Source organism: Amblyomma mixtum, chromosome 2 (assembly GCF_055824585.1).
Source record: "Amblyomma mixtum isolate Tamu chromosome 2, ASM5582458v1, whole genome shotgun sequence".
NCBI classification, from domain to species: Eukaryota; Metazoa; Arthropoda; class Arachnida; order Ixodida; family Ixodidae; genus Amblyomma; species Amblyomma mixtum.
The window spans coordinates 101,210,302-101,236,774 of record NC_143013.1 but is presented as its reverse complement, the minus strand read 5'-3'; the positions used below and the strand labels follow the sequence as shown (position 1 = coordinate 101,236,774).

Here is a 26,473-nt window from a genome sequence, read left to right as displayed (position 1 = left end):
AGAAAGGTGAAATCACCACCGTGCTTCAGAGGTATGTAAACAGGGGCTCATGACAAGCAGTCTGCATCAGAGTGCTTGCGCCCAGACTAGTACACCAAGCTAACCTTGAAGCCGCAAGCTCTATGTGATGTGGCTGGAAGGGGCTTTAAGGTCGTGTCCTTTAGAAGTAGCACCAACATTCAAAACATTAAGAGTTATATTTAACCAGAACACGTCTCCAGGCGACCATACATTACACATAACTGCAAAATTACCCAAATTCTTGGTCTTTTCTACTGTAATTGGCATATCCTCCCAAAGAGTGCGATGCTCCTGATTTATCATTCCCTATTCCTCGCCTTAGTTACTGTGGCTTAGTCTGGGGTGCTACAACTCAGGCAAACTTGCACAAGATACATGTAAAACAAAATAACTTTTTGCGCCTTCTTGAAAACGTCCCACAGTCTTACCACACGGCTGAACTTTTCCCAAAATACAGAATAATTGCCACACCAAGAATGTTTCTCTATAGTCTGTGCCAAGCTATTAAACAAGAATGGTCTAACTACACATCTTTTCTTCAAACACTAGCCAGATTAAAAAAACAAATTCCAACATACCAACAAGAAGTGGGAATCAATGGGAAATAAAAACCTATCTAACTACCTATGGTCTGCCCGCATTAGAAAATAGGCTGCCACAAATACTTACTAAACTTCAACAAAATATTATTCTAGAGGATGTCTCATAAAAAAGTTTAACCGGAATGTTTCTCTCGCACACATAATCTTTCTTGCTCTTATCACTTGCTTTTTCTCTTTTTTTTTTCCTTAAGCACACTTTTTTTTTTAATGAGTGCTATTGGTTTTGCATTCTCTGCTTTCTTACCAGTCCTCTGATCCAAAAGATGTCAGTGACTGGCTGTGCTGTACGCTTTTTGTAGTTTCTGGCGATGGTGTTTCACCTTGAAGTATTAATTTATGCTCACTTGTATTGCCTTTCTTTTTCTCTCTAACTGTAAACAACAGCGCTTCTCGACCTCCTGTGCTATAGCCAAAATGTAGGGAGTCCAGGGCTTCGTCAAGCTGTCAATGGGCGGCTTTTACTCCGAGCCCCTGTCATCATGTATGACATGATGACCGAATAAAGATTATTAATATTATTGTTATTATTATTATTAAATCCGCAAGCCAGCAAAACGCATGATGATCACTCACAACCTTAAAGGCCAACCGTACAGGTACAGGTGGACCTTCGACATGGCCTCATATATCGCAAGACACTTCTCTGTCATTGAATTGTTGGCCTCTGCCTTAGGTAAGAAGCAGCTGGCATAAGATATGACTCTCTCGCAGCCTTCTTTCTTCTGCAAGAGAACAACCAATGCCAAACCATTGGTAACACACACATAGAATTTGTGCACAGCTTTCGTGTCACTCAGCTGTGAAAACTGCTCAATAGCAGGTGTTTTCTATGGGTCTGGGCATACTCGATCCTTGGTTACAATGAGGCCAAGAAAAAGCAGTTCTTCAAAAGTGATGTGGCAGTGCTCTAGCTTAGGAGGTGTCCCTGACAACTTGATTGCCTCCACTACTGTCCAAACTTACCTCAGGTGACTGTCAAAGTTTGAAGCAAAGATGACATCATCATGTAAGTAATATGAGACGAATTCGCCACTCGAGGCCTGCCAGCACTGAGTCCATTGCACTTTGGAATGTCGCTGGGCTAGAACAAAGTCCAAATGTCATTACCTTGAACTCGTAGAGGCTGTTGGGCATGGGCATGATGAAGGCAGTCTTCTCATGGTCTCTTTCATTAACTTCAAATTGCCAATACCCACTTTTTAGGTCTATGGACAGGAAATACTTGATGTTGCACAGGTTGCCTGAGGTGTCGTCAACCCAGAGCAGAGGGCAGACATTTTTCTTGGCTACGCTGTTCAATCAGTGGCTGCATTTGTTTTTCAGTCCCGGACTGCCCGGGACTACTTGTGGACTCGAATCCGGTATTTGTTTTTCTCGGGCAGCCCGAAAGCTCCGCCCACCTGCCTGCGTCGCCATGGCAACACGTTCGTTTTTTGCCTATGGCAGTTCGCGGGCTACTTGGGGCTACTGGGAGGCAGCAGACGACAGCTGCACGCCGCGCTGCCAGCCATATTGAGTTGGACTCCGTGTGCATTTTGAGTATTTTTCGTGTTCCTGGAGGGCGATATCGTGCGTTAAACCTTCACATGAGGTCCGTAGCTGCTCTCTGACCCATCGCAATACTTTTTGTTCTTGCATCTTCGTTTATTTTCTTGAAATCCACCGCACACGGACGCGCGTTCGAAGCTGCGAACGCGTATTGTTTGCTCGTGTCGTCAAGAGGTTCTCGTTCGCTTGTTTTGCGACATGCTGTCTGCGCGCTTACCTGAAAGCATCGCAGGTGAGCCACTCGTATACTGGAGCAGCTATAGAGCTTGTTGTCAACATTTTTGCGAAGGCTTTCGTCTATCTGCCTATCCGCAACGAGTTGGGCTACTTTGTGCGAGCTTCGCCGCAAGCAGTAGCGGCGAGCATACCTCCGAAGCTGAGTTCTGTAATGTACCTACGCTAAGCTGACAGTACAGTCTTCAAATCGACTCGGTATCATGATCGAGCGCACGGCGTTGCTTCGGCGTCGTGGTGGCCGTGGCTTGCGTCGTCTGCTAGCAGATGACAGCGTCCTGGTACGGTAACCAAGGGGGAGCCCGGCTCTGGCGGCGAGTTCGCAAGCAGCCTATGGCGGCCTAAGGCAAGTAGGTCATGTGACCATGACGCTGTTTCCTGTCAGAGTGGAAGCCGAGACCTGTCAGCAAGTAGTCCAGGACTGGAAAAACAAATGCGGCCAGTGGTAATCGATGATCTTCATCCTTCTTTTTGATGAGGACGGTCGATGCTCCCTAGGGGCTCTTCAATGGCTGGACGACATCATCAAGCGGTATTTCCTCCATTTAGTCCTGGATGGCTTGGTGTTCGTGCGCCGACATTGAATAGGGGCTTCGGTGGAGAGGGCGAGAGTCTTCACCTGCTATAATTAGATGTTTGGCAAAAGAGGTTCGTCGGATCCGAAAAATTCCAAGGACAATAGCGATTCTCCCTAACGCAAAATTTGAGCGCAGCTCTGTCGGTGTCTCAACTCTAGGCTCACTGGTTTGCTTTGCTGATTCGTCGGCACGTCTGGCGACGATATTAGTTCGATAGTAGCATTAGTTGATGAAGACGACGATGATGTGCCATGAGCAGTGTGGGAGAGTGTTGCAGTTTAACACGAGGCGTGATCAGCTGCGACGATAGCCTAGTGCTCGTATGAAGTGGCCAGCGAAGCTGATCTGTTTGCAGTGCCACAGGTTCGAATCCCAGTCGCAGTAATGTTTGTTTGTTTGTTTGTTTGCTTGCTTGCTTGCTTGCTTGCTTGCTTGCTTGTTGTGCGGTGTGGTGTGGTGTGGTGTGGTACGGTGAAGTGCGGTGTGGTGTGGTGTGGCTCGGTTACATCGACGTTGGTAATGTGGCTCAACACATGAACAGATGCTCCAGAGCTGCACTCTAAAATCGGCTGGCTACTCTCTAGTGGCTGGAGAGCATCAGCCAGCCTTGCAACCAAACGAGCACAATGCAATGTTTTTTAAGTTTCTGTTGCCTTCACTTTTTTACGTACGTCGCCACTGGCACACAACACTGTACCCAGCCATCTATGCACACTGTGGAATGCCCAAGGGCCACCCAACCAAGGCTGCCAGAGCAGACCGAAGAAAGGAAAGCACTGCTCCAGCAGCACCGGATGTGTACCTTGACAATCTCCTCACCATCCAGCTTGGTGAGGCCCAGCAGAGCCTGCGGCACGTCGTCCGGCTGCTCCTTCCAGCGAAGCAGTGCCAACAGGTCTCCTGCATGCATACACACACACACGGTGAGCCACCATCTCCCCAAAAGACTACTGGAGCAAGCGAAGTCACATCCTTCACACTCTGGGCCTTTCCAGACCACCTGCCATGCACTCAACAGCATCGACAGCTTATAACCGAGGTCATTAAACAGCAAAGCATGACACACACAAGTACGGGCAATTCACTGCAGTGCACGCGGAAAAAGATGGTGATCAATGAAGTACACTTATCATGGCAGAGGAGCGAAGTCAAAACACAAAGGTGACAATTTGGCGTGCATGCCATTTCACACAAGAGTCCAAACTTTTGCACCGCCACTGTCAGAAAAATTGCTTGCTATGCATTGTTGTAATGCATTGCTGCAATGCACCTACCAACTGTTTACGGAGTTTATGGGGGTTTAATGTTGCAAAGCGTTACGGCATCCCTCTGGCTATGAGGGATGCCGCAGTGAAGGGCTCTGGAAATTGCGACCACCTGAGGTTCTTTAACGTGCGCTGACATCGCACAGTACACGGGCCACTAGAATTTCGCCTCCATCGAAATTTGGTATCGAATCCACATCTTTCAGGTCAGCAACCGAGCGCCATAACCACTGAGCCACCACGGTGGCTGTTTATGGAGTAACACTATGCCTGGAAAGTAACGAATAAATGTAGCGTTGGCAATATGATTCACAGAAGCAATCAGTGGTTGATTCTATGCCTTTCAAAGAGCTCCTAAAATATATCTCGTACACTCCAGCTTCAGAGGAAAATGACACAAGCAAATCCTGCAAGCACTAAGGAGAATGAGTTGCCAGAGACAATAAACATTAGCTTCTGCAGGCAGGCAATTAAAGGCTGAAGCCACAATCCAGAGCAACAAAAGCTGCTGAGAAACAAGAAAGTACAGTGGAACCTCGATTATACGTCCCCCGGTCATGCGACAACCCGCATTTTACGACCAATTTGTGCGGTCCCGGCAAAACCGCCATAGAGACAATGCATTAAAAACCTCGGTTATACGACGCAAATTTTAGAAGGACCCCGCTTCGTACGACGTCTGGCTCGTACTGTCCGTCAAAAAAGGTCGTCAGCAAACGCAGGCCGGGATGTACCGTATTTTCGCGATTCTAAGCACCCCCCGAATCTAAGCACCCCCCCTAATTTCGGAAAAAAATTTCTGAAAAAAAACTTTGCATGCGAATCTAAGCACCCCTTTTTTTGCGCGGAAGAGAGCGTTGCCGAGGCCGCCAAGTGCACTTGCTCTCTTTTTCACGAGCCTGTGCAGTCGGAGGCCCGAGGAGGCGCGGCCGGCGCGTTGTTGTTGTGACTGAGAGAAGGATGAAAAGGAAAGTGCACGGGCCTGCCTACTGGCTCGAGCCGAGCCACCACCGCTGCCACGTGCAGATAGAGGAGAGTTAAAAGATCAGAGGAAAGATAAAGAGAAAAGATAAGACACCCGTCGCAGCAACAAATGCCTCCGCCGGAGCGGACGCTGGTGAAAAAACTGATAAGCGGGCAAGGCCGCGCTCGCCGAAGCGAGGACAGCGGCGTCCACGGCGCTTTTTGTGTTGCTGCGTTCCGACACTACAAGACAGATGGCGGCACAGAACTGTCTGCAGCTATTTTTCTTTTGAATGTTTCCTAAATAAAATGTTTTTTCTCGCGCCCGTTTCATCGAGATTTCGCCGCGAAAAGAGGGGCCCGGGGGGGGGGGGGGGGGGGGGGGGGGGGGTTAGTTTAGATTTTTCGAATCTAAGCACCCCCTCTCACTTTGGGCATCGCGATCGTGAAAAAAAGGGGGTGCTTAGAATCGAGTAAATACGGTAGGCACACTTTAGCCAGTCGATAACCGGTGCGCCTTAATCTTTCCACCTATCAAGAAAACCGCGCGAGCCGATGCCCCGTAGCTCACGGCAGCCTCAACGGCCATTTTATCTTGTTTGTTGAAGACTGGCCCTCTGCCGGCAAAAATGTGCTGCATTTGTGTTCCGAAAAAAAAAAAAAAAGATGATCAGACGTTAAAAAATATCACGCTTGATTTTCGATTATACCACACCCGGATTATACGACGGTTTCGCGCGGTCCCCTGAACGTCGTATAATCGAGGTTCCACTGTATGTTGCACAACAAGACTGAAGTGCTGCGGGCCTGTGCTCTGATACCCCTGTCACACAGGCGCTGCAAAGGCCTTAGAGAAACAGGTCTCCAAGGCGCACAGTGCACATCTGAAGGCATAATGCAAAATACATGGGTGTTGTCGCAATATCAGCCCATGCCAAAGAACATTGAGTAGGGGTGTGGCGCGAATATTCAAACTTTAGGATATTTTTCGAATAGCACTTGCTATTCGATTTAATTTGTACCGCAATTTTACTAACGGATCAAATTGCAGCACTTCTAAACTGCGCGCACTAGCCCAATTTTCGTAGTGAACCTTGTCGGGCCTCATTTGCCATAAAAAGGTTGACATCCCCCATCGTAAGCCGACACCGGTTTTCATCGTGGCAGCTCAGCGCGCGCTGATTAGAAACAGTGCAAATTAGAGCGAAGTGCAAGACCTGTCTGTAGTTGGTTGGCTGTGACCACCACCCCTCTTGTAAACCATTTGAAGCGGCACAGAAAACTGTAAGCAGAGTTTCAAGCAAAGGTGGATACCAGTCAACCAAGCATCGCCGATGTTTTGCAAAGAAAAACGGCGCTGCCAGAATCGAAACGGCAGGCCTTGGCCCTAAAGATAGCCAGAATGATGGCACTCGACTTGCAGCCGTATGCGATCGTTGAAGATTGTGGTTTCAAAGACCTGTTGAATGAGGCAGTTCCCGGTTATCAGCCCCCATCAAGAACAATAGTGTCTCGTACACTGGTGCCCAAGCTGTTCGATGACAATAAAGAACGGGTTCATCTGGAGCTGCACAATGTATTCAAGGATGGCTTGGCATCACTTGCATTCACCTCTGACATTTCGACATCAAGAGTAAACGAAAGCTACATCAGCCTGACATGCCACTTCCTGGACCCTCTGTTCAAGCTGACGTGGTACAACCTGAGCACCCGTCACTTTCCGGGAAAGCACACAGCAGTTAGAAGAATTGCGTCACATTCCTGAAGGTCATGTTGCTGAATGGGACATTCCAGGGGACAGTTTTCCAATTTATGTGGTGATTGATAATGCGCGCAATATCAGGGACCCACACATGCTCTTTCCTGGTATCCGTATTAGTACTGTCGCCATTGCCTATGAAGGCTATGACTTCGCACGGGTGCTACAAATTACGTGCAAAAAACTTTTTTTTTTCTTTGCGAGTGTCATCCATCCTTCTACCCATCAGTCGCCAATGGAAGCACGCGGTCAGCCGCGATCATGATGCCGGCTTTTAGCATTGTTCGCTGCAAAAGGCGTTTGCTGCTATCACATGTTCCAATGATTGAGTGGCAGTAGACGGTGTCCACCCCAATCACCCATGGCACGATAAAGCGAACATACTTTTCATAAAAACTGCTCAACCAGACAAGCGCTGGCACTCTGCCAAGTTCGCTTCACCCATTGCTAGAGGTAACGTCAAAAGTAAACACACAGTGATGTTATCGCGGCGCAGCATCTTGGCGCGTCGCCAAGAAATGTGTTGTGGACCGTGACGCTGCGAAACAGAAGTAAGCGTTAACAACTCATGCTCTTTTTCTTTTTTAATTCTTGGGCAAAAATCGGGGGTGGGTGGGTTCATTATGCGAGTGGGTTCGTTAGGGGAGTAAATGTAATACATACAGTAAAAGCTCGTTAATTCGAACTTCACGGGACCGGGGAAAAAGTTCGAATTATCCCATGTTCGAATTATCGAATGGCCGCGAAAAAACCGACAAGAACCATTTGCATTACGGTATATGTAGGGTATTTACTCGCGTAACGAACCCACTCACATAATGACCCCCCCCCCCCCCTATTTTTGCCTAAGAATCTGAAAAAGAAAAAAAAAAAAGCGTCAGTCGTTAACGCTTCCCTCCGTTTGGCACCGTCACGGCCCACAACGCTTTTGGCGGCGCGCCAAGATTCTGCGCAGCGATAAGTGATGTTATCGCTGCGCAGCATCTTGGCGCGCCGCCAAGAAATGCGTTGTGGGCCGTGACGGTGCCAAACGGAGGGAAGCGTTAACGACTGACGCTTTTTTTTTTTCAGATTCTTAGGCCGGGGGGGGGGGGGGGGGGGGGGGGTAGCTCCAGCAAGGGGGAAGCGAACTTTGGCAAAGTGCCAGCGCTTGTTCGGTTGTGCAAGCCTAGTTCAAAAGCGGGCGTCTTGTTCGCGGCTGAGCGCGTGCTTCCGTCGCGTCCGACCGATGGGTGGAAGCATGGACGACACTCGCAAAGAAAAAAAAAAGTTTTTCGCTCGTAATTTGTAGCGCCGGTCTGAAGTCATAGCCTTCATGGGCGTTGGCTGGGACCGCGCTGACAGTGCTTATCCGTATTTTCGAATTAACAGGGCTCGAATTATCGAGTATTTAGATGCGAGTTCCGGAGGTTGCGCGGAAAAGAGGGTAGGCAGCCGCCAGTGCGGTCGCCAAACCCTACCCTCCGGTGCCGCCGGCCACCGCGCCGGTGATGGTGCCATTTAAGCTTTACCCACTTTTCCAAGGTTTTATCTAGTTCCATCTTCTGTGCCCGTTTAGGACGTACGCAGCTAACTATGCGGAGGAGGTGCTTTTTTTTTTTTTGGCCACATGCTGTGTGCCAAGCCGCCCAGACGCGGTGGCGCGTAGTTCGAATTATCCGTAACGGAACCGACTCGCTTTCGAATTAACGGGCTTTTTTATACACAGATCTCTATGGAGCTTGGCCGGACCAAGTAGTGTAGTTCGAATTATCCGAAAATTCGAATTATCGAGTTTTGAATTAACGAGCTTTCACTGTATACTGTAATGCAAATGGTTCTTGTCAGTTCCTTTGCAGCCATTCGATAATTCAAACATCGGATAATTCTAACTTTTTTCCCGGTCCCATGAAGTTCGAATTAACGAGCTTTCACTGTACCATGAAGATGGAACAATGAGTAACTGGCTCAAGAATTTGGCAGCTGAAGATGTACGAAACCTTCCTAATGTACAAAGCAGCCCACAGGTATCCATCCCATGTGTTGATGGCCCAGGAAACAGTCCAATCCACCACAGCACAGTGGAAGAATTTCAACACCCTTCTAAGCCAGCGACAGCATTCACAGCCACAAGCACAGGCAGAAGTAGAAAGGTACTAGCAAGATACGATTCTGGGCCCAAAGGAGGACCCTTGTCGCTGGTTGCGAGAGCAAGGTGCAAAAGCTTACCCTTTGCTGGCTCAACTCGCAAGGAGATACGTGCCCACACCAGCCACAAGCGTGTCTACCAAGCAAACCAAAAACCTCTCAGAGACGTCTAGCTAGACGTTTCTGAGAGGTTTTTGGTTTGCTGGGTAGTGAGCGCCTGTTCTCAGTTTCTGATGCTGTTGTTACCAGCAGGACACATTCGTACTTCCTGGACATGTTGAGCAGCTCATTTTCCTCCATGACAACATTAAAGGTGCACTGAAGAGGAATCTGAACTCACCTTTTTGCAGCGGGAACTCAATCTACACGTTCCGAGCATTCTTAGAAACCTCGACTTATTGCCCTGTGTGGCCGATTTCTCTAATTAAATCGAATTAACGCCCGGCTCCCGCCTTTATTTTTGAATTCTCCCTCGTATGGTGGGCGGAGTCGAGCAACGCATGGAGTGCCTTGCAGCCAGCTCCGTGGAGGCTTTGCTTTCGCTTTATTTTGTTTTTTAGGTTTCCGTGAATAAATAGTTTCATTCGCAGATAATATAGCCGCAAAATAAGCCCGCAGAAATAAAAATACGCGCGGACTATTTGCTTCTGCGGACTACTACATATTACTCCGCCGATGGCAGAGCGGCAAGCCGCCACGGGACTGGGTGAAAGGCGCGTTGGTCGACTCCACCCACCGTACGAGGGAGAATTAAAAAAAAAAAGGCGGGAGCCGGACATTAATTCGATTTAATTACGGAAATCGGCCACACAGGTCAATAAATCAAGGTTTCTAAGAATGCTCAGAACGTGTAGATTGAGTTCCCGCAGCAAAAAGACGAGTTCAAATTCCTCTTCAGTGCACCTTTAAGTAACTCAACTTGTAACCATCCATTCAGTTCAACGGCTGCATTGGAGACCTCTCTCTCTCAGCCTTCCTTCAACTCCTCCTTCATCCTTTCCCGCAAAGCACGACTGAGGTGTCCACTGTGGGTGAGACAGTTACTGCAAATTTACTTCACTCACCATTGCTAACACCGTGTTCATACAAGACAAGGTTTCCAGTACATCTGTTGCATTAACACTTTAAACAACAACCCCGAGCTGTACACGTCAAGGAAGACTGCACCAATACCGGCAGTGACGAGCAACAATTTCCCGGCCCTACGTTGCACTGCTCCCAATGTCAAAGACGAGTTATGGTCCACAATTGCGTTTGTTGCAATTTTCAACACTGGAGGATGGTAGTTGTCCATGAAACGCATTTTGCACCTTTAGCGCGTGCTTTAAGCCTGACAACAGTCATTTTCGCCAAAAGTAGCCAAAATAATTTGGCGATTTTGGTATATTTTGGGGAAATTCTTTTGCAGTCAAAGGGTTTTAAGACCAGAGGATTTCACAAGAAAAGTTATCAGAGAAGAGAACAATGACCTAAAAAGCAAAAGAGGCCATTGCATCGAGAGAGGATCATATACACTGTTTTGTTGAATGCTTTTTGTTCTGGCAACACTGCGATTTAGCCCCAGAACACCTCCTGTTGGAAAAGGGTGCGTTTCTCGAGAAAGCAATTGCCCCAGGGAAAAAGAAGCGCCGAAAGCTGGCGCGTCACCTACATCGGCGTCTTATCAAACATCGCAGAATGCTTCGCATGCAGTGCTACCTCATCAAAACCAGCGCAACCCATGTCGTCTGCACTGGTGCAAACCTTTTCAAATGCCGCGCTGTTGACACCGGAACTGCTTTGGGGCTAGTATCACCATAAGCACCTATGTTTGTCTGTAAACGACAAAACCCTGTAATGGAAAGACCGAAAGGCAAAGGCTGCTGTGAAAGAGAAAGAAGACAGGGAGGTACAGGAGATCAGAGAAGCAGAGATGAAAAAGACCTTAAAAGCAGTGGTCCCTGTGATAAAGAGCTGAATGGTGGACTCCCCAGGAAGCCAAAGATGGGTAGTAAAGGGCGCCAAAGGCCCTTACTACTCCAAAGCAAAGGCCGCCTTGAAAGAACAGCACAGCTCTCGGGAAGCCAAAGAGGAGTAGAGGCAGGCAGCCTGCAAAGGAGAGCAGCAGAGAGAATGCTGAGAAAGGAAGAGCTTACTAATGTGACATGCATGCAAGTAACTGTGATGAGAGTGACAGCCCATTCTGGTAAGACAGGCAGAGAGAGAGAGACACTCAGCTGTTCTGGGTGAGCTTGGTGGAGACCAGGAGGGTGGTGAGGTGCAGGGACTCGTGGCGGGCCTGGGCCCCCTGGTCTGCCCTCATCAGGGGCAGTTCATGGGGTCCATTGGGCAGTACGGTGCCCCGTGACAGCAGCAGAGGCAGCAGGGCGCAGGCCAGTAGCCGTGGCTCGCGGCCACTGCGCGCCGAGCAGTGACGCAGCTCGCACCGCACGTGCGCCCCTTCCTCCAGGGGCTCCAGGGGAAGCCGCACGTGCACTGCCTCTCCCCAGCGAGGGGCGCACGTGCGGCACAGCACCAGAGAGCGCCACTCACACGAGGGCTCCCCCTGGCACACTCCCCCACTCAGGCAGTCCTGCACAGCGGTGAAGGCAGAGACAACATGGCCGGTCTGCGATCCATCTCAACGGCGAGAGTCTTCCACCCAAGAGCGGAAAGCCACAGACCAAATATAGCTGTGTAAGTGAGGGAGGATAGGTTATCACTGTCAACTACACACCACCTGATTCAGTGACAACTGCAACCATTTGCAACATGAAAGCAACTGGAACAAGACAACAACACAGGAGAAATGCATAGGATATTGAAGCTAGCAAGCGGCAATGACAGAGAAGCAACCAGTTTGAGACAACAACTCTCCAACTGGCACATTTCATCACTCACATGTAAAATTTATGCTCTTCTCAAGAGTTGCACACACTGATAAGTGCTGCAGCACCTCAAGAACTTTACAAACAAGACCTCTCACTGGCAATATAAGAGTAATGTACACAAAGAAACATTTGAATAGGGCATGTAAAAGAAGTTCCAATAGATTTATTTAAAGCACAACCTCATTTTAATAAGACGTGCCCTTTGTTGATGCTAAAGAACAGTATGCACACTGCAGCTAAGATAAGCTATGTTAACACATATAGCATGAGACTGTTCAATTGGCTTCCCGCAGACAAGCAAAATAAAATCGCTCGAGACAAACCACTACATGTGTCCCTCGCTTAAGATGAACTGCTGAGAAACCATGAACCCCAACAGCTCCGTCCACGTCGGCACCACACTTTCAAGGTAAGCAACGAAAAAAATTTGCCGATGATTATGCTTCTCAGTAAAGCGATTTGTGAGCACAGCTGCTATGGTACTCATATCGCAGGCAATTCCATAAAGAACACGCAGTGCCAAATGAAGGCAGCTCTGGGTTTTGACTTGGGCAGCGCGCATAGCATTCCACCTCCAGTGAGCCTCACCTGGGGCGAACGACCAGAGCACTACTCTTCTCTATTCTTCATGCTGCCACCGTTCCTCCCTTCTCTGCTTTCCTCCTCACACTATCTTCGCTACCGCTGTAGTTTGAGAAAGCCAGCGGCACTCGGCACAAGCTCCAGAGTTGCCAACCGTCTCATAGTGGTGCTATCTCTGGCGAGCAATGCACATTTTATCGGCGACATCACCGGCCAGCAAATGACTGCACGCACTACTCCTCTCTAATCTTCATGCTGCCACCATTTCCTCCTTCTCTACTTTCCTCCTTGTGCTCTTTTCGCTACTGCTGCTTTCCTCCTCTGCTGCACTCTGCGCTCGGATATGCCGACAACGCACGCCGCTAAACCCGGGAATGGGCGCCTAAGAGCTTCCCCCTAAAATAAAAGACTGTTACACTGAAAGAATGCTTCACTGCACAGGTGCAGGGAAGCTTCCTTGAGAAGGTGGGCTTTCTTGCAGGATTCTAATGGAAAGGCTTTCTAGTAGGGGCTCTTTCTTGCAGGTGCGTGGCAGGCACGGCACCACCAAGCCTGCCTGCACGTGAAACACAGATCTGACATGGCCAGACCTATGCATAGCACGCATCATGTGATGAGAGTTGCTCTCTGTTAACCCTTTCACTCTGGAAGGTGAGCTTGGTTCATCCAAAAACTTTGCAGCACTCCTCCCAAAGACAAGCGGGCACACTGTCACTCACACAGATTCCCGACCACTGCCGAAGGCAAGCTTAATGGTCCCAATGCTTCTAGCATAAGCGGCCGCCAACGTATGACGCTAAAGAAAAAAAAAAGGTAAAAAAAGCCAGTTGCTCCCCATCTGAAGCCACTTATTACGTGAACACCAGTGAAACATACATTCACCGTCGTCGTAATTACGTAGCGCCTAATTATAATATTAATAACCTGCAGATTGGAACATCCGAATCATTCAAATATCTTGGTGTGCATATCTCGCGTGACCTAACTTGGACCTGTCTTATTAATCACATAATAAATTCTGCTAATTGTGCTCTAGGTTATTTACGCCGTAACCTTTCACTCGCTCCTCCCCCTATTAAACAGCTTGCTTTTCAAACCTTTGTGCGTCCCAAGCTTGAGTATGCTAACGCTATTTTTGATCCGCACCACAATAATCTTACTAACGCCCTTGAATTGGTTCAGAACCGCGCAACACGATTCATTCTATCTAATTATTCCTACCACTCAAGCATCTCAGCACTAAAAGCTCGAATCAACTTGCCCCCCCTAGCCTCGCGCCGTAAGATAGCACGTCTTAACCTTTTTCATAAATTTTTCCATTCTTTGCCTCTTGATAACCCCTACATAAAAAGAGCCCACCGCATCGCCCGGTTCAGCCATAGTAACGCAGTGTATCCCCTACAAGCCCATACTGTGACATTTCAGCAGTCATTTTTTCAGCGTACTGCACGAGACTGGAATGACCTGCCCACCGAAGTTGCCATTATCATCAACCCACTAGAATTCAAGCGGAGCGTCGCCAGCCTTTCATCTTAACATTTTTTACCATTGTTTGCCAGATACCGTCCACTCCCTCATGTAATGTCTCAACCGAGACCTTTGAGGAAATAAATAAATAAAAAACCTTGTTAATTTGAAGTCACTGGAAATGTGAAAAATATTCGACCACTGCCTCCACTGCCCACCACTGCCCACCACCAAGCACCACTGCCTCCAGTACGGCCGTGCCTTGACGATGCGCTGAGTGCATGTTACTTTCAAACTGGTATCCACGCCTGTGTTGCAGTGAAGCACATCTCCTCCACTGCAGGCGCATGCTTCAGCTGTCCGCAAGACATACCAGATTGTTTTTCCTGCTTAGAGTATAGGGCTGGGGTGCTTTGCATTAACGAGCATCGGCATTACTAATCAGCATCGCTCTGCAGTGCCGCCGCGCGGCTCTGAGGGGCCATCGCTTCATCGGTCTGCGGTGAAATTGGGATCGGACATCCTCACACAGCAGCTCAGATCTTAGAATTAACTGGGCTCTTGCCCGCCGCCACTTTGAATTATCTGGACAAATTTGCATTAGAAATTACAGGACCGCAGAAATTCTTCGAACTATCTAGAATTTCAAATAATGCAAGGTCGAATTATCGAGGTTTTACTCCATTTGATATTTACTTCAAAAATGAATGCACTTTTCCTGCCAACACAAAGAGGTGCTAATTTGGAAGGCACATTTTATGTGGAGTAAAATTTATTGAGTAGCAATTTAAAAATACAAACTTTCCATGACTAATCCAATGTGGGGATGCCTATAGGGGATGCCTACGTTGGATGCCTATACGGAATCCAACGTAGGGGATGCCTATCATGTTAATTACATTCGTTACGTCAGTACATACAATAAACAGAAGAGGGAGGCACAAGCTGTCTTCCCTTGCCCCTCAATGTGTTTTGTCAGCTTTTGCACTGTTCACAGGTTCAAGACACCAAAGTGCATTGCCCGCAAGCACTGTCCCAAAAACCAGCAACTTTTACGGGCCCACTCAAAAATTCATTGCCAGGTTTGCCTGCCCACCTGGAGAATGCGGCCGTCAGCAGTGACCAGCAGGAGGCGAGCTTCAATGTTCTTGGCTGGGCCGGCCAGATCGGCCCGTTCCAGGGTGAGATAGAGATCGTTGCGCACGTCCCCTGGCATGATGACCTCGGGAAAGCCCCGCATCCGCACGATGGGCAGTCCCTCCTCGGGATCCGACACCGGCTGAAGGCACACACTCAGTCCTGGCAACAAGGACACACGAAAAAAGGATTCAAGCTACTCAATGTGCAATACTGCCAGGCGTTAAGGCTGGCAATTACACGCATTTCGTGTTCTCCCCTCTATGCCTTTTCCCCTTTATTTTGTTATTTCTCCATGAATGCTACAGCAATGGGCAACAGTTTCCACTGTAGTTGGTGTCCCCGTAAATCCAGTGCTTAAACCCAATTACCACTGAAGAGCCTTCTGGGCATTATCAGACAGGACAAAAAACAAGCCTTTTTTTTTAATACATTAGGGCTGAATGTCCTATGGCAGTAACACAAAGCCAAATGGTCTCCAAACACATCATGGGCCGTCTTTCTTTTCCTTTTTGGAACAAAGATGGCCACTGAGTGTGCGCACCTGGAAACTGTTCAGTAAGACATTCCTCACGATGCTCTGTAGGTTTGTAACTGACACGTGAATGTCTACGAATGTGGATAACCAATGCCTTATGCCTAATTTCTTTCTTGTGCTTAATTCATAAAGTACAAAAAAATTAAAAACTTGCAACAAGCTAGCTGCTGTTGCAGCCTATATTTGCAAGCTTGTTGCTAATATTAAATCCATCATGTATATGAGAATTCAAATGGCAGAGCTCACTCTGTCAACAGATGTAAAAATCGGAGAAAGACAATTCAATCACCATTGATATGCTAAGTGTTTGGGAATGTGTAAAAGTCATAAAGCATAAAAGCAATGGTAAGAGACCTCCATGACCTTCAGAAGCACAAAGATGTAGCAACCATCACAAATGGCTAGGAGGATTACCATGTTTACCCAATTCCAACGCGCCCCCGAGTCGAATGCGCACCCAATTTACGGCACCAAAAAAAAAAAATTTCAAGCCCCGATTCTAACACACGCCCGATATCGGTAACGAAAAAAAAACTACAAGCACCGCTTCTAACGTGCATGTGATTTCCACGAATGAAAAATATTTGCAATTGTTTTTATATTTTGAGGTGAGAACAGGCTTTTTATTCACCCGAACTTCATTCACTGTCACTCTCGGACAGCTCCGTCTCACTCTCCGACCACAACATCTAGTCTTGAGTGCCGTCTATGGCATTAGAATTTCCGCATTTCTTGAAAGCACCTCGGTGGTGATGGGCATGTGGTCCACACGAAGCTGCCACACGAAGCTGCCACGCGAAGTCAGCCAGCTCATCTTCAAGGTCGGGAAACCTCCCCACTTGCGGACCGTGGCGTCCTTTGCTTGACATTTTGCACTCAAAGACTGACTTTTTCAGTCTTCGCCAGTCGCAAACACAAGTTTCTGGCACACCAAAATGACAGGCAGCATGTTTATTGCCGCTCTGTTCTGCGTGCAGAACAACTTTGCGCTTCAAGCTATTCTCGTGGCGGACACGACGTCTCTTCGTGGCCGCTGCACCCATTCTCAATAACTTTATCACACGGAGAGCCCGCCGGAGAACAACACCGTTGCGCTACGGACGATGCTATAGCTTGCTAACCATGTCGTAAATGCAGCAAAATCGAGGCGAGGCAGTTCGTCCCGTGAATTTTTTTTTGTGCCATGCTCACCGACAAAAATGACGAGCACCACACCGGTTCAAAACGGCTCCTGTGATGCAGAAAACGATAAGCAAACGTGCTCCCATGGTTGCCAGCAGTTAGTGAGCTCCCACATCGTATAATGGCGATGACGATGGGCAGCTATGGGGCAGTTTCGGTTTTTACTCGAATCCAACGTGCATGTGATTTTGAGACGTATTTTCCCCGAAAAAAGGTGCGTGTTGGAATTGGGTAAATACGGTATACTGACACCAGTCAAGTCACACGATGCAAACACTACAGAGCCTTTTCTCTGAGAGCAAGCATTGTGCAAAAGAGATGCCCAAATAAAGTTACGCAAGATCAGTACACAGCAGGAAAAACTGCACACTTGAAGGCAACCAGACAACAATAAAGAAAAAAAAAGCTTCTTGTGTAGCTGTTAATAGGTGGATAAACCAAATTATTGTTACATGCATTTCTCATAGAAAGATACATTAGTCATTGGTAAACTTGGATCACTGTGTAAACTGGGCTCACGTGCGATAATTTGTAATTGCATTTCCTCACCCGTGTAGTTTCATTTTCAACAGCTAAACTGTGCCTGTGATGTCATGCATGTGGTGTTGATGTAGCGTGAAGAACACAAAAACTTTAACATCACTGCTGCCTACTCATTTAAGTTTGTTCCAACTCTTGCACTACCTAGCCTGAGGAGCCGGAATGACAATGAGTGGACAAACCACTGTTATATAGCAGAAGCGTGTTGATGCTGTTATCGCCTCATACAACTTCCTGGTTTATACGCTCAAAATAGTGGGCAATACAAAATGTCCAAGAGACTTACAGCATTTTTCTTCTCGTTGATATGCTTCGCAATTGCCCGATTTCCTAGCTGTTTCATTCAAAGTTTTAGCAAATCCTGATCGCATAATACACTCAATGACCAACCGCCAAGTGTAAGCTTACGAATGCGCCAACCTAACCTTGAGGCAGCACACGAAGTGAACAGAATGCAAGGGCGGTCACCTGCCATAGTGACTTCTTTTCATTAACCAGGTGCAAAGGGCGAAGCACCCGAAAAAAATAAAGAGGACAAACGCAGTGGTTTTTTCACAATGCCTAAAGCAAGGTGATGGAGCATCTGACAACTACAATGATGCACTTGCATATCAGCGGACCGGGTCTAGGAAACGCAGCATGAAGAGCAAGAATGCTGCAACAGTGCAGCCACCACGGCAGCTTCCCTTCAGTTAATTAGTGCAAAGCAGCAAAGCATCGAAAAACAAGGAAGCAATGCTGGCTACTTCTGTACTTGCTGTCGATGGCTTGGATGTGTAGTAAAGTTTGTTCTGCACTAAGGACAATTGAAATGTGGGCTAAGCTGTGCAATCACTAGAAAGGGAGCCATTCAGCCCTTAAGCCAAGAAATGATAACAGATTTTTAATGAAGTGGAATTGTCAAAAACGCTTTTCTACCTCACACAACAGGTCCATTTCTCAAAATCAGGTGGTTTAGATAGTACGTTTCCCTGGATAATACGTTTCTGATCCTGCATTTTCTTAAAGGGACTATGAAATGAATTTATTTAGATTACGTAAAGATAGGCAATCCATCACTCGTCATCCCAGCGCAAGAATTTTTGAGCTAGCATCAATAACAACGAAGTTATAGACGATTAAAAATCACGCTCCTCCTCTCCCCCCTCAACTCGTACGCGCGGAGCACCATAAAAAATAAACAAAACAGCTCCGGGACTGGGCACCGCCCATGAAGACGTCATTCGCTGACGTTCGGTTTACGACTTCCGGTTGTTGCACTCCCGAGGAGCAGCGTGCGTCGGCAGCGTCTCTCCGGTCTCGGCGCTTTCTTGGCTCCCGAACTCGCGACAGAAAGAGGCAGCAGAGGTAAATTGAAAACATATGCGCGAAGGCAATGCCTAGCTGGCTTGCGCTTGCCCGAGGGGGTCGCGCGGCGGCTCGAGCAGACGATTTTCACCGCTACCGGAAGTGTGCCCGTGACGTCGTAGCTGCCGCGGCTCGAGCGAATGACAGCGTGTGGTGGCCTGCCGACGTCATGGGACTAGTGACGTCTGTTTTCCTGATTTTGGTTCCAAAATGGCTCCCTACGAAGACACCGAACGGCCCGCGAATTTTAAAAAACACGATTTTTAAAAATTCATAATAAATTGCCGGCTCAGTTCCGAAGACTCATACTTGGTGTCAATGCTTCTGAGCATCACTTCTAACATTTACAAGCGTCTTTTAATTCTTTGCATGGTCCCTTTAAAAACGTATCAACAAGGTTCCACTGTAGTGCAGTTTTTGCACAGCTCCGTGACCTGAACTTTACCCGTGCTCTCACAGACCAGAAAACGTTTGACAGCTGGAATGGAAATCAAAACTATACCGGAGGAAAATATTTAAACAAAGCCTATTGCATAGGAAGAGGGCAGCAGAAAGTTAGGTGGGTGGATGAGATGAAGAAGTTTGCGGGAATACGGTGGCCGCAACTGGCAAAGGACAGGGTTAATTGGAGAGACATGGGAGAAGACGCCTTTGCCCTGCAGTGGGCGTAGACATGATGATGATGATGATTGCATGAACGAATGTAACTGGTGTTCGGAGTTGTTGTACAAGGTATTCTAAAAGAAAAAAACATGCAAGAGAAATTTCTTTGGAGTCTCTACCCTTTCAGGGCCTTGTAGTCTGCTCACCACATACAGTATCCACCTCCCCATTACAAACACAGAGGCCACGCTCACCCAGGCTGGGCTGCAGTGGTGCCAGCTTGTGGCCCACCTTGCGGAGAATCAGCTCATGCATTTGGTAGAAGTCAGCCTCACTGCACCTGCACAAAGAACACAGATAGCAGCCACATTGGCATCAAAGGAAGTGGGAGGGGCAACTGAGGAAAGAAAGCACAAACACTGTTGCATACCAACCATAGAAGTCTAAGTAACAAACGTCCAGCAGCCAAATGATAATCATGTAGCATATCCTTGCAGATGATGAACAGATACTAACCGACCGCACTGACCACTGAGACAACAAGTGAAAGTTCTAGGCCCCTGGAATTTGGCCATCAGAAATTCACATAGTTCAGAAGTGTAAATGTTTCATCCTTCCTGATGATTGTAAATGAGTGTACTGATGATGAGTGTAAATGATTTCTCCTCTAATATTAATTCTATTGTTAAAGCAATCTTCTTCCACTTCTCATGTGTCCTGCCTCATCACCCCCAAAGTCTTCCCCTTCCTTTCCCACCCTGGATCTTCGGTCATTATACCATCATCATCAGCCTGATGATCATGCCCACTGCAGGACAAAGGCATTTTCTATATCTCGCCAATTAACCCTGTCCTGCAGTGGCTGCCGCCACCCTATCCCCACAAACGTCTTAATCTCATCCGCCCATCTCACTTGCCTTTGTTTGGAGTCCAGTCCGCTATCCTTAAAGGTGCACTGAAGAGGATTCTGAACTTGTCTTTTTGCCGCGGGAACTCAATCTACACGTCCCTAGCATTCGTAAAAACTGCGACTTATTGCCCTCTGTGGCCAATTTCCCTAATTAAATCGATTTAATGTCCGGCTCCCGCCTTTATTTTTTTAATTCTCCCCATACGGTGGGCGGAGTCGACCAACGCGTGAAGTGCCTTTCAGCCAGCTCCGTGGAGGCTTTGCTTTCGCTTTATTTTGTTTTTTAGGCTTCCATGAATAAAAAGTTTCATTCGCAGATAATATAGCCGCAAAATAAGCCCGCAGAAATAAAAATACGTGCGGACTATTTGCTTCTACGGATTACTACGTATTACTCCGCCGATGGCAGAGCGGCAAGCCACCACGAAACTGGGTGAAATGCACTCCACGCGTTGGTTGACTCCGCCCACCGTACGAGGAGAATTAAAAAAAAAAGGCGGGAGCCGGACGTTAATTCGATTTAATTAGGGAAATCGGCCACACAGGGCAATAAATCAAAGTTTCTAAGAATGCTGGGAATGTGTAGATCGAGTTCCCGCGGCAAAAAGACGAGTTCAGATTCCTCTTCAGTGCACCTTTAAGGACCATCAGTTATCTTGCCTTCGCATTTTATGCCCTGCCCATTTCTTCCTCTTGATTTCAAGTAGGATCTCATTAAACCCAGTTTGTTCCCTGCATTATACCATGTTTAGGTGTTAATATGACCACAGTGAAACTTCATCAAAGAAAAACACATCAAACAGGTAGTATTTCAGCTAACTGACTTGAGCCAAATTATGAGCTCGAAAGACTGACACATGGCAAGCATTGCATGTATGCAATGCAAGAAAAGTTGCACCTTTGAGAATCTTGAAGCACTAACTGCTGTACTAGTATCGATGAGAGTTCAATTGCATCCCCTGTTTTGCACTGCCGCTCCTAGAGGTGCCGCAAGCAAGTGCGCAGACTGCCACACAGTGATGCTCTGCTGCAATACATGACAAGAACTGAAGCATGGCACTTTTCTTCGAAATAAAAGGTTAAAAACTGCAAGACTGCGATGCCAAATATCAGTAAAGGAGCAGGGCTTCTCAAGACACTCTTGGTTTTTAGAAATTTCTGAATTTTAATTATTTGTATGAAATTTTCTTCTCTCTCAAGATATCTTGATGAACACTGTGGCGTGAAAAAATTCAAAACCAAAATTTCTGCCTTGCAAAAAAAAAATTTCTAAGAATGTCTTGACCTGGAGTACATGAGTAGGAATGCAATGGATGTTGAACCATGTATATCTGGCACATTTTCGAAACTTCGCAGCCTTTTCACAAAATTCAGAGTAAAAATATATATTGGAAGACAATTTTCTGGAGATATAACAGTGAAATTTTGCGAGAGTGGCCGTAAAATTATTTCCAATATGCTAAAAAAATTTCTTGTAAACACGACACAAAATAAAAATTTTTGCTGATAGCCGCGTCCCCTCTTAATCAGTTTTTGCATACAGCAACACTGTGGGCTACGATGAAGCAGCTCATGCATGCAGCCATGCTTGCATAAGGCGAAAAAAAAAAAAATAAAGAGTACTTACGTAAGGAGGCGTACTGCATGCTCAGTCTCGCCCCCTTTGTCCCAGGGCAAGCTCCCAAGGTCGAGCACACCACACGCCAGGGGGCGCCGGTAGTTCTCCTGGTCCCCTGCTCCCTTGTCACCCATCAGTCGGCCTGGATGTTAGCGAAAGCTTAAAGTGACGGAGCTGAGCTCTCACCTGAGGCAACAATGAGCCGAGATGCCTGGCAGCATATCTTATTAACAGTAAAGAGCTATGAGGTTTATGGGGTTTATCGTCCCAAACCGACTTCGGCTACGAGGTGCGCCATAGTGGAGAGCTCCAGATAATTTGGACCACCTGGGGTTCTTTAACGTGCACCGACACTGCACAGTACACGGGCCTCTACAATTTCGCCTCTATCAAAATGCGGTTGCTCGGACCGAGATTGCCCCATGTCTTTCACATCAGCAGCCGAATGCCATAACCACTGAGCCACCACAGCAGTTATTCAAAGAATGGCTTTCTAACCAGTAAGACGAGACTGATGTCAATTGCACACATCTCTATCACAAACTTTGTTTTTATTCAATTGTTCCCACTGTATGCAGAGCAAGGATTGTCATGATCATAATTTGCATTACAAAAGTAGTGGCTGTAGCATGACACCTCATGTCAATAAAAGAAATTCTCCATTAGGTTATGGGGGAAACGGTGCTCTCCAGCCTAAAGAAGGCTGTCAATTCAAATAAAGCTGCTTTATCATCCCCTCTATAGGGCGGCTTGTTTGCTCACAGCAGCTCCGTAGCTCACCTTCGTCGCAGCTATGTCTAGAGACTGGCCCAGCATTTTGGCTTAAACTTTTGGTGACAAAGATGACAAACAGTACCGCAAGAACCTGGACGTAACAAAAGGTTTTTTAGAGATTTTAAGCACGTGAAATTTCCACCTTGTATTACATGCGGATCCAAGCAATTTTTCAGCCCGAATTTGCAGTTCTGGTCTCGTTATTACTACTGTATTTGCACGATTGTAAGTCGACTCGAATGTGAGTCGACATCCCCATATCATATGTCAGAAAAAAAAAACTTAAAAGTTGCTCGAGCTTCGTCTTTAAGAGTAGAATGCGATAGTGTTATCTGGCCGCTGCCACTTGTCGTCAACCGCTATCGGCTGCAGTGGGCACATTCCAAAACGAAAATGTATTAGCCACTGGACTACTCAGCAACACTTGCGCCATCATCATCGCTGTTGCCTTCCCACAGCACGTCATTCTAACATCATCGTCCAGTGAAATCCCCCACTTCGAAAACAACCACAGCATGTCATCGTCTAGTGACATCCCGCACTTAACAACAACTGTGAAATCACGTGGAACAGCTGAAAATTTTGCCTCGCTGCAACTGCCACACCTGTATCACCCGCTCCGAGATGTTGAACTTGCGTCCCAGTGCGCAGTTCGTTTCTCTGGGATAAAGAATGGCAGTCATCATGAACATAGCCATGAATTAGCGCTGGACGCTTGCCGGACCCGAAGCACAAATGATGATTGACAAAGCACTTCATTAACTCCTTCGTTACCCCACCACTGTGCTTCGATCTCCGGTGATTGAAAAATTCGAAGCGCTACGGCAACTCGACCGCAGCCACTACAGACTTGCTGAGTCATTTGGTTTGATGTTCACACATTGAACTTAAATTTCCTGCTTAGTTAATATTTTTGCCAAAAAGCGGCAATTTTTGAGATGCGTTTGAAGTTGGGGGTGCGGCGTTGGGTGCTCCGAGCAAGCCGTCAAAATCGGAAATGACGCTCGCTCAAAAAAACCTCATTGCATGCAATTCTGCTGCATTTGCACCACATATTTTTGATGCATCAATTAGCATGGACCCTGACAACGATGCTGTATCGTCAGGTATTGTTTCGAAGCTCAAACTGCGCAATGAGAGCCCGGAACGCTGTCCTGTGCGTTCAGTTTCCAGCTCCCAGTCTGTTTGTGCGAACCAAAGCTCCTCATTATAGCTGTGACAGTAATGTGGCACCATCTAATTTGTTCTTCAGGGACTACAGTTCCGGTTTCTGGGTGTAGACTGCAATTTCCCCATGACACGCGAATTTTTGAAATGCCCTTGAAGCGGAGGGTACGGCAAGGACGCTCTGAGCATGGTGTCGGGCGTGCGGGCGGCGTGCGCTCGGAAAAGCCTTGCGGAGCGCAATTCTACTGCATCGACTGCGAATATTTTTGTTCCGAAAGCAATACTACGCCAGGTCTAACCGCTCGCCACGTGGTCCGTAGACCCCCCTGCTCATCGAGGAGCCGCCGCCGCGCCTAACAGATAATGTGACGTCATCCTCTCCGTTGCTATGGCAACACGTGACATCAGCTTGCTCTCTCCACCGCAGCCAGGAGAAGCTGGTCGTGCCGCGCTCCTCGAGGAGTCTCACCATGGAAGTCACCGATGAAGAGTCTGTATCTGAATCTAGTTGCTCTACTGCTTCTATTCCTTTCACAACCAACCAGTTTTAACCAAAGCTAAACCACCCCAATTTTTTATGCTACGAGTAGCAGTCGCTCTGGTGACGATGTTGCATTGTCGGATTTTGGTTCAGACGCTGTAACTGCGCAAACCAACCCTGGAACATTGGCCTGTTCATTTCGATTTCTTTTTCCCGTCCACTTGTGTGGGCACATCTGGTTTGTTGTTCAGACAGTTAGTTCCATTTTCGGCCTAGTTCATTATTTCCCCTCAAGTCGTGCATTTTGGAAGTGACCTTGGAGCAGTGGTTTATTGCGACATAACATGCGGTGAGGATGGCGTTGAGCTCGGGCACTTCGCACACTCGGAAGAGTTCCGCTGCAAGTGATTCTTCTGCCTCTGCAGCTGATTTTCAAGATGCTCCGAGCAGCAGTGACTCGGCCGACGATGTTGTAACATCGGATTTCGATTCCGCAGCTATATCGCAGCTATACTTATCGCAAACTATATATCGCTATATCGCAGCTATACTTTGTTGCCTTTTTATATTTTTTTTCCCAATTTTTTCGCAAATTAAAAAAGTTCCAATTCGTATTTTTTCAAACCACGCTTACCAAGCTTTCGTTTGCCACATAACATTACACTTCCAATTTTCTTTTCTTGGAGTGTAAAAATCATATCAAGGGCACTCTCAAATGAGCCTTTTCAAGAAGCATAAAGAAAAAAATTTCATCTCAAAGACTATTCAAGTTATAATTTTAATATTTTAATGCCATGAAATAGAAAGAATTTGAATTGTTTAGCAATTCTCTAGAATTTTTTATCAAAAGTGTTTTAAAAGTTATTGTCATATAAAACACAAAAATTTTGTTCTTTTTTACTTTTGTTGTTGATTGATTTTTTTCACAACATTTCAAACCAGAATTTGGGTTCAAATAAATTTGCTTAGCAAGCGCATTCTATCTCAATCACTGTCATGCATTTTGTATACTTCTATCTACTACACTTTTTCTAGAAAAAATCTTTGTCTGAGACATATAAAAACGGTCCTTTCTCCCGGTCCTTTTTCCCGTGGTAATGAAAGAGTTAAGAAACTTGACTTCGCGACTAATAAAGATGCTGTTTTAGTGTTTTGTGCTTAAATGGAAGTTCGTTCAGTTCAGAGTTCTTTGCAGTCCCTGCGAACTTCGAATTAACGGGAGTTGACTGTATTTCACTAAACTTCTGTCCCATCTGCCCTTGCCCACGATATCACGCACCAAGTGCACGTAGCCCACTCCTGTGTTTATCCTCGCAAATGCCCTACAGTGGCACTGCCCCCAAAAAGGTCTTTACATCAGACAGTTTCGCCTTCACACACTCCTAACACACCATCACCCACCCCAAGTGAGCTCAAACACATGTGCAAGGTGAGAACACGCAGCCATTTGCCATGAGACAAGGTCAGTGCAAAAGGCAGGTCCACTGATGCGCACCCACCTGTCCGGATGACCCGCACAACCAGGTGTAGGTGCTGCCCTTCCGGCCGACACACGTCCTGCGCGAAAATATCAGTCAGCACCACTGCTTCACACAACAAGGAAGAGGACAGGCTTACACATGCTACAAGACCAACAAATGGGCTTGGGCAGGGCATATAATTGGAAGGCAAGGTAACCGCTGGTCCTCAAGGGTAACGGAGGGGATTCCAAGAGGAGAAGGCAAGCGTAGCAGGGGATGGCAGAAAGTCAGGTGGGAGGATGAGATTAAGAAGTTTGCGGGGATACGGCGGCCGCAACTGGCGAAGGACAGGGTTAATTGGAGAGACATGGGAGAGGGCCTTTGCCCTGCAGTGGGTGTAGTCAGGCCGATGATGATGATGAAGATGATGCTGTCGTCCAACAAACCAGTATCTAATGGACAGCAAGCTCACCTACCATGATCTAGTTCCCACAAGCATGCAGCAGAAGGTGCCGAAAAGGAAGCGTCAACATGATTGCAAGCACAAAAGAGAGGACTTCAGGATCGCTGCCACTGCTATCGGGGCGTAGACATTTGTAAGAGAGCCCTCTTAACAAAAAACGAGTGCTATCCTCTACTCCCCTTGTTTCTAAGCCCCCTCACACACCCATACACTAGTCTGGTGAGGCCGTAGGGCCAC

The 26,473-nt window shown here is 47.2% G+C and overlaps 1 protein-coding gene across 1 annotated transcript in view; it reads right to left on the bottom strand.

Moving 5' to 3' along the window:
- Positions 1 to 26,473, bottom strand: part of spg (dedicator of cytokinesis spg) — a 116,367-nt gene that overhangs the window by 70,930 nt on the left and 18,964 nt on the right. Inside the window, exons 8-13 of the mRNA XM_089572280.1 lie at positions 25,813 to 25,870; positions 21,901 to 22,033; positions 19,618 to 19,703; positions 15,113 to 15,315; positions 11,315 to 11,669; positions 3,786 to 3,883 (exon numbers count right to left, since the gene is read on the bottom strand). Coding sequence (XP_089428406.1) covers positions 3,786 to 3,883; positions 11,315 to 11,669; positions 15,113 to 15,315; positions 19,618 to 19,703; positions 21,901 to 22,033; positions 25,813 to 25,870 — 933 coding nt within the window. The remainder of the gene's footprint in view (positions 1 to 3,785; positions 3,884 to 11,314; positions 11,670 to 15,112; positions 15,316 to 19,617; positions 19,704 to 21,900; positions 22,034 to 25,812; positions 25,871 to 26,473) is intronic.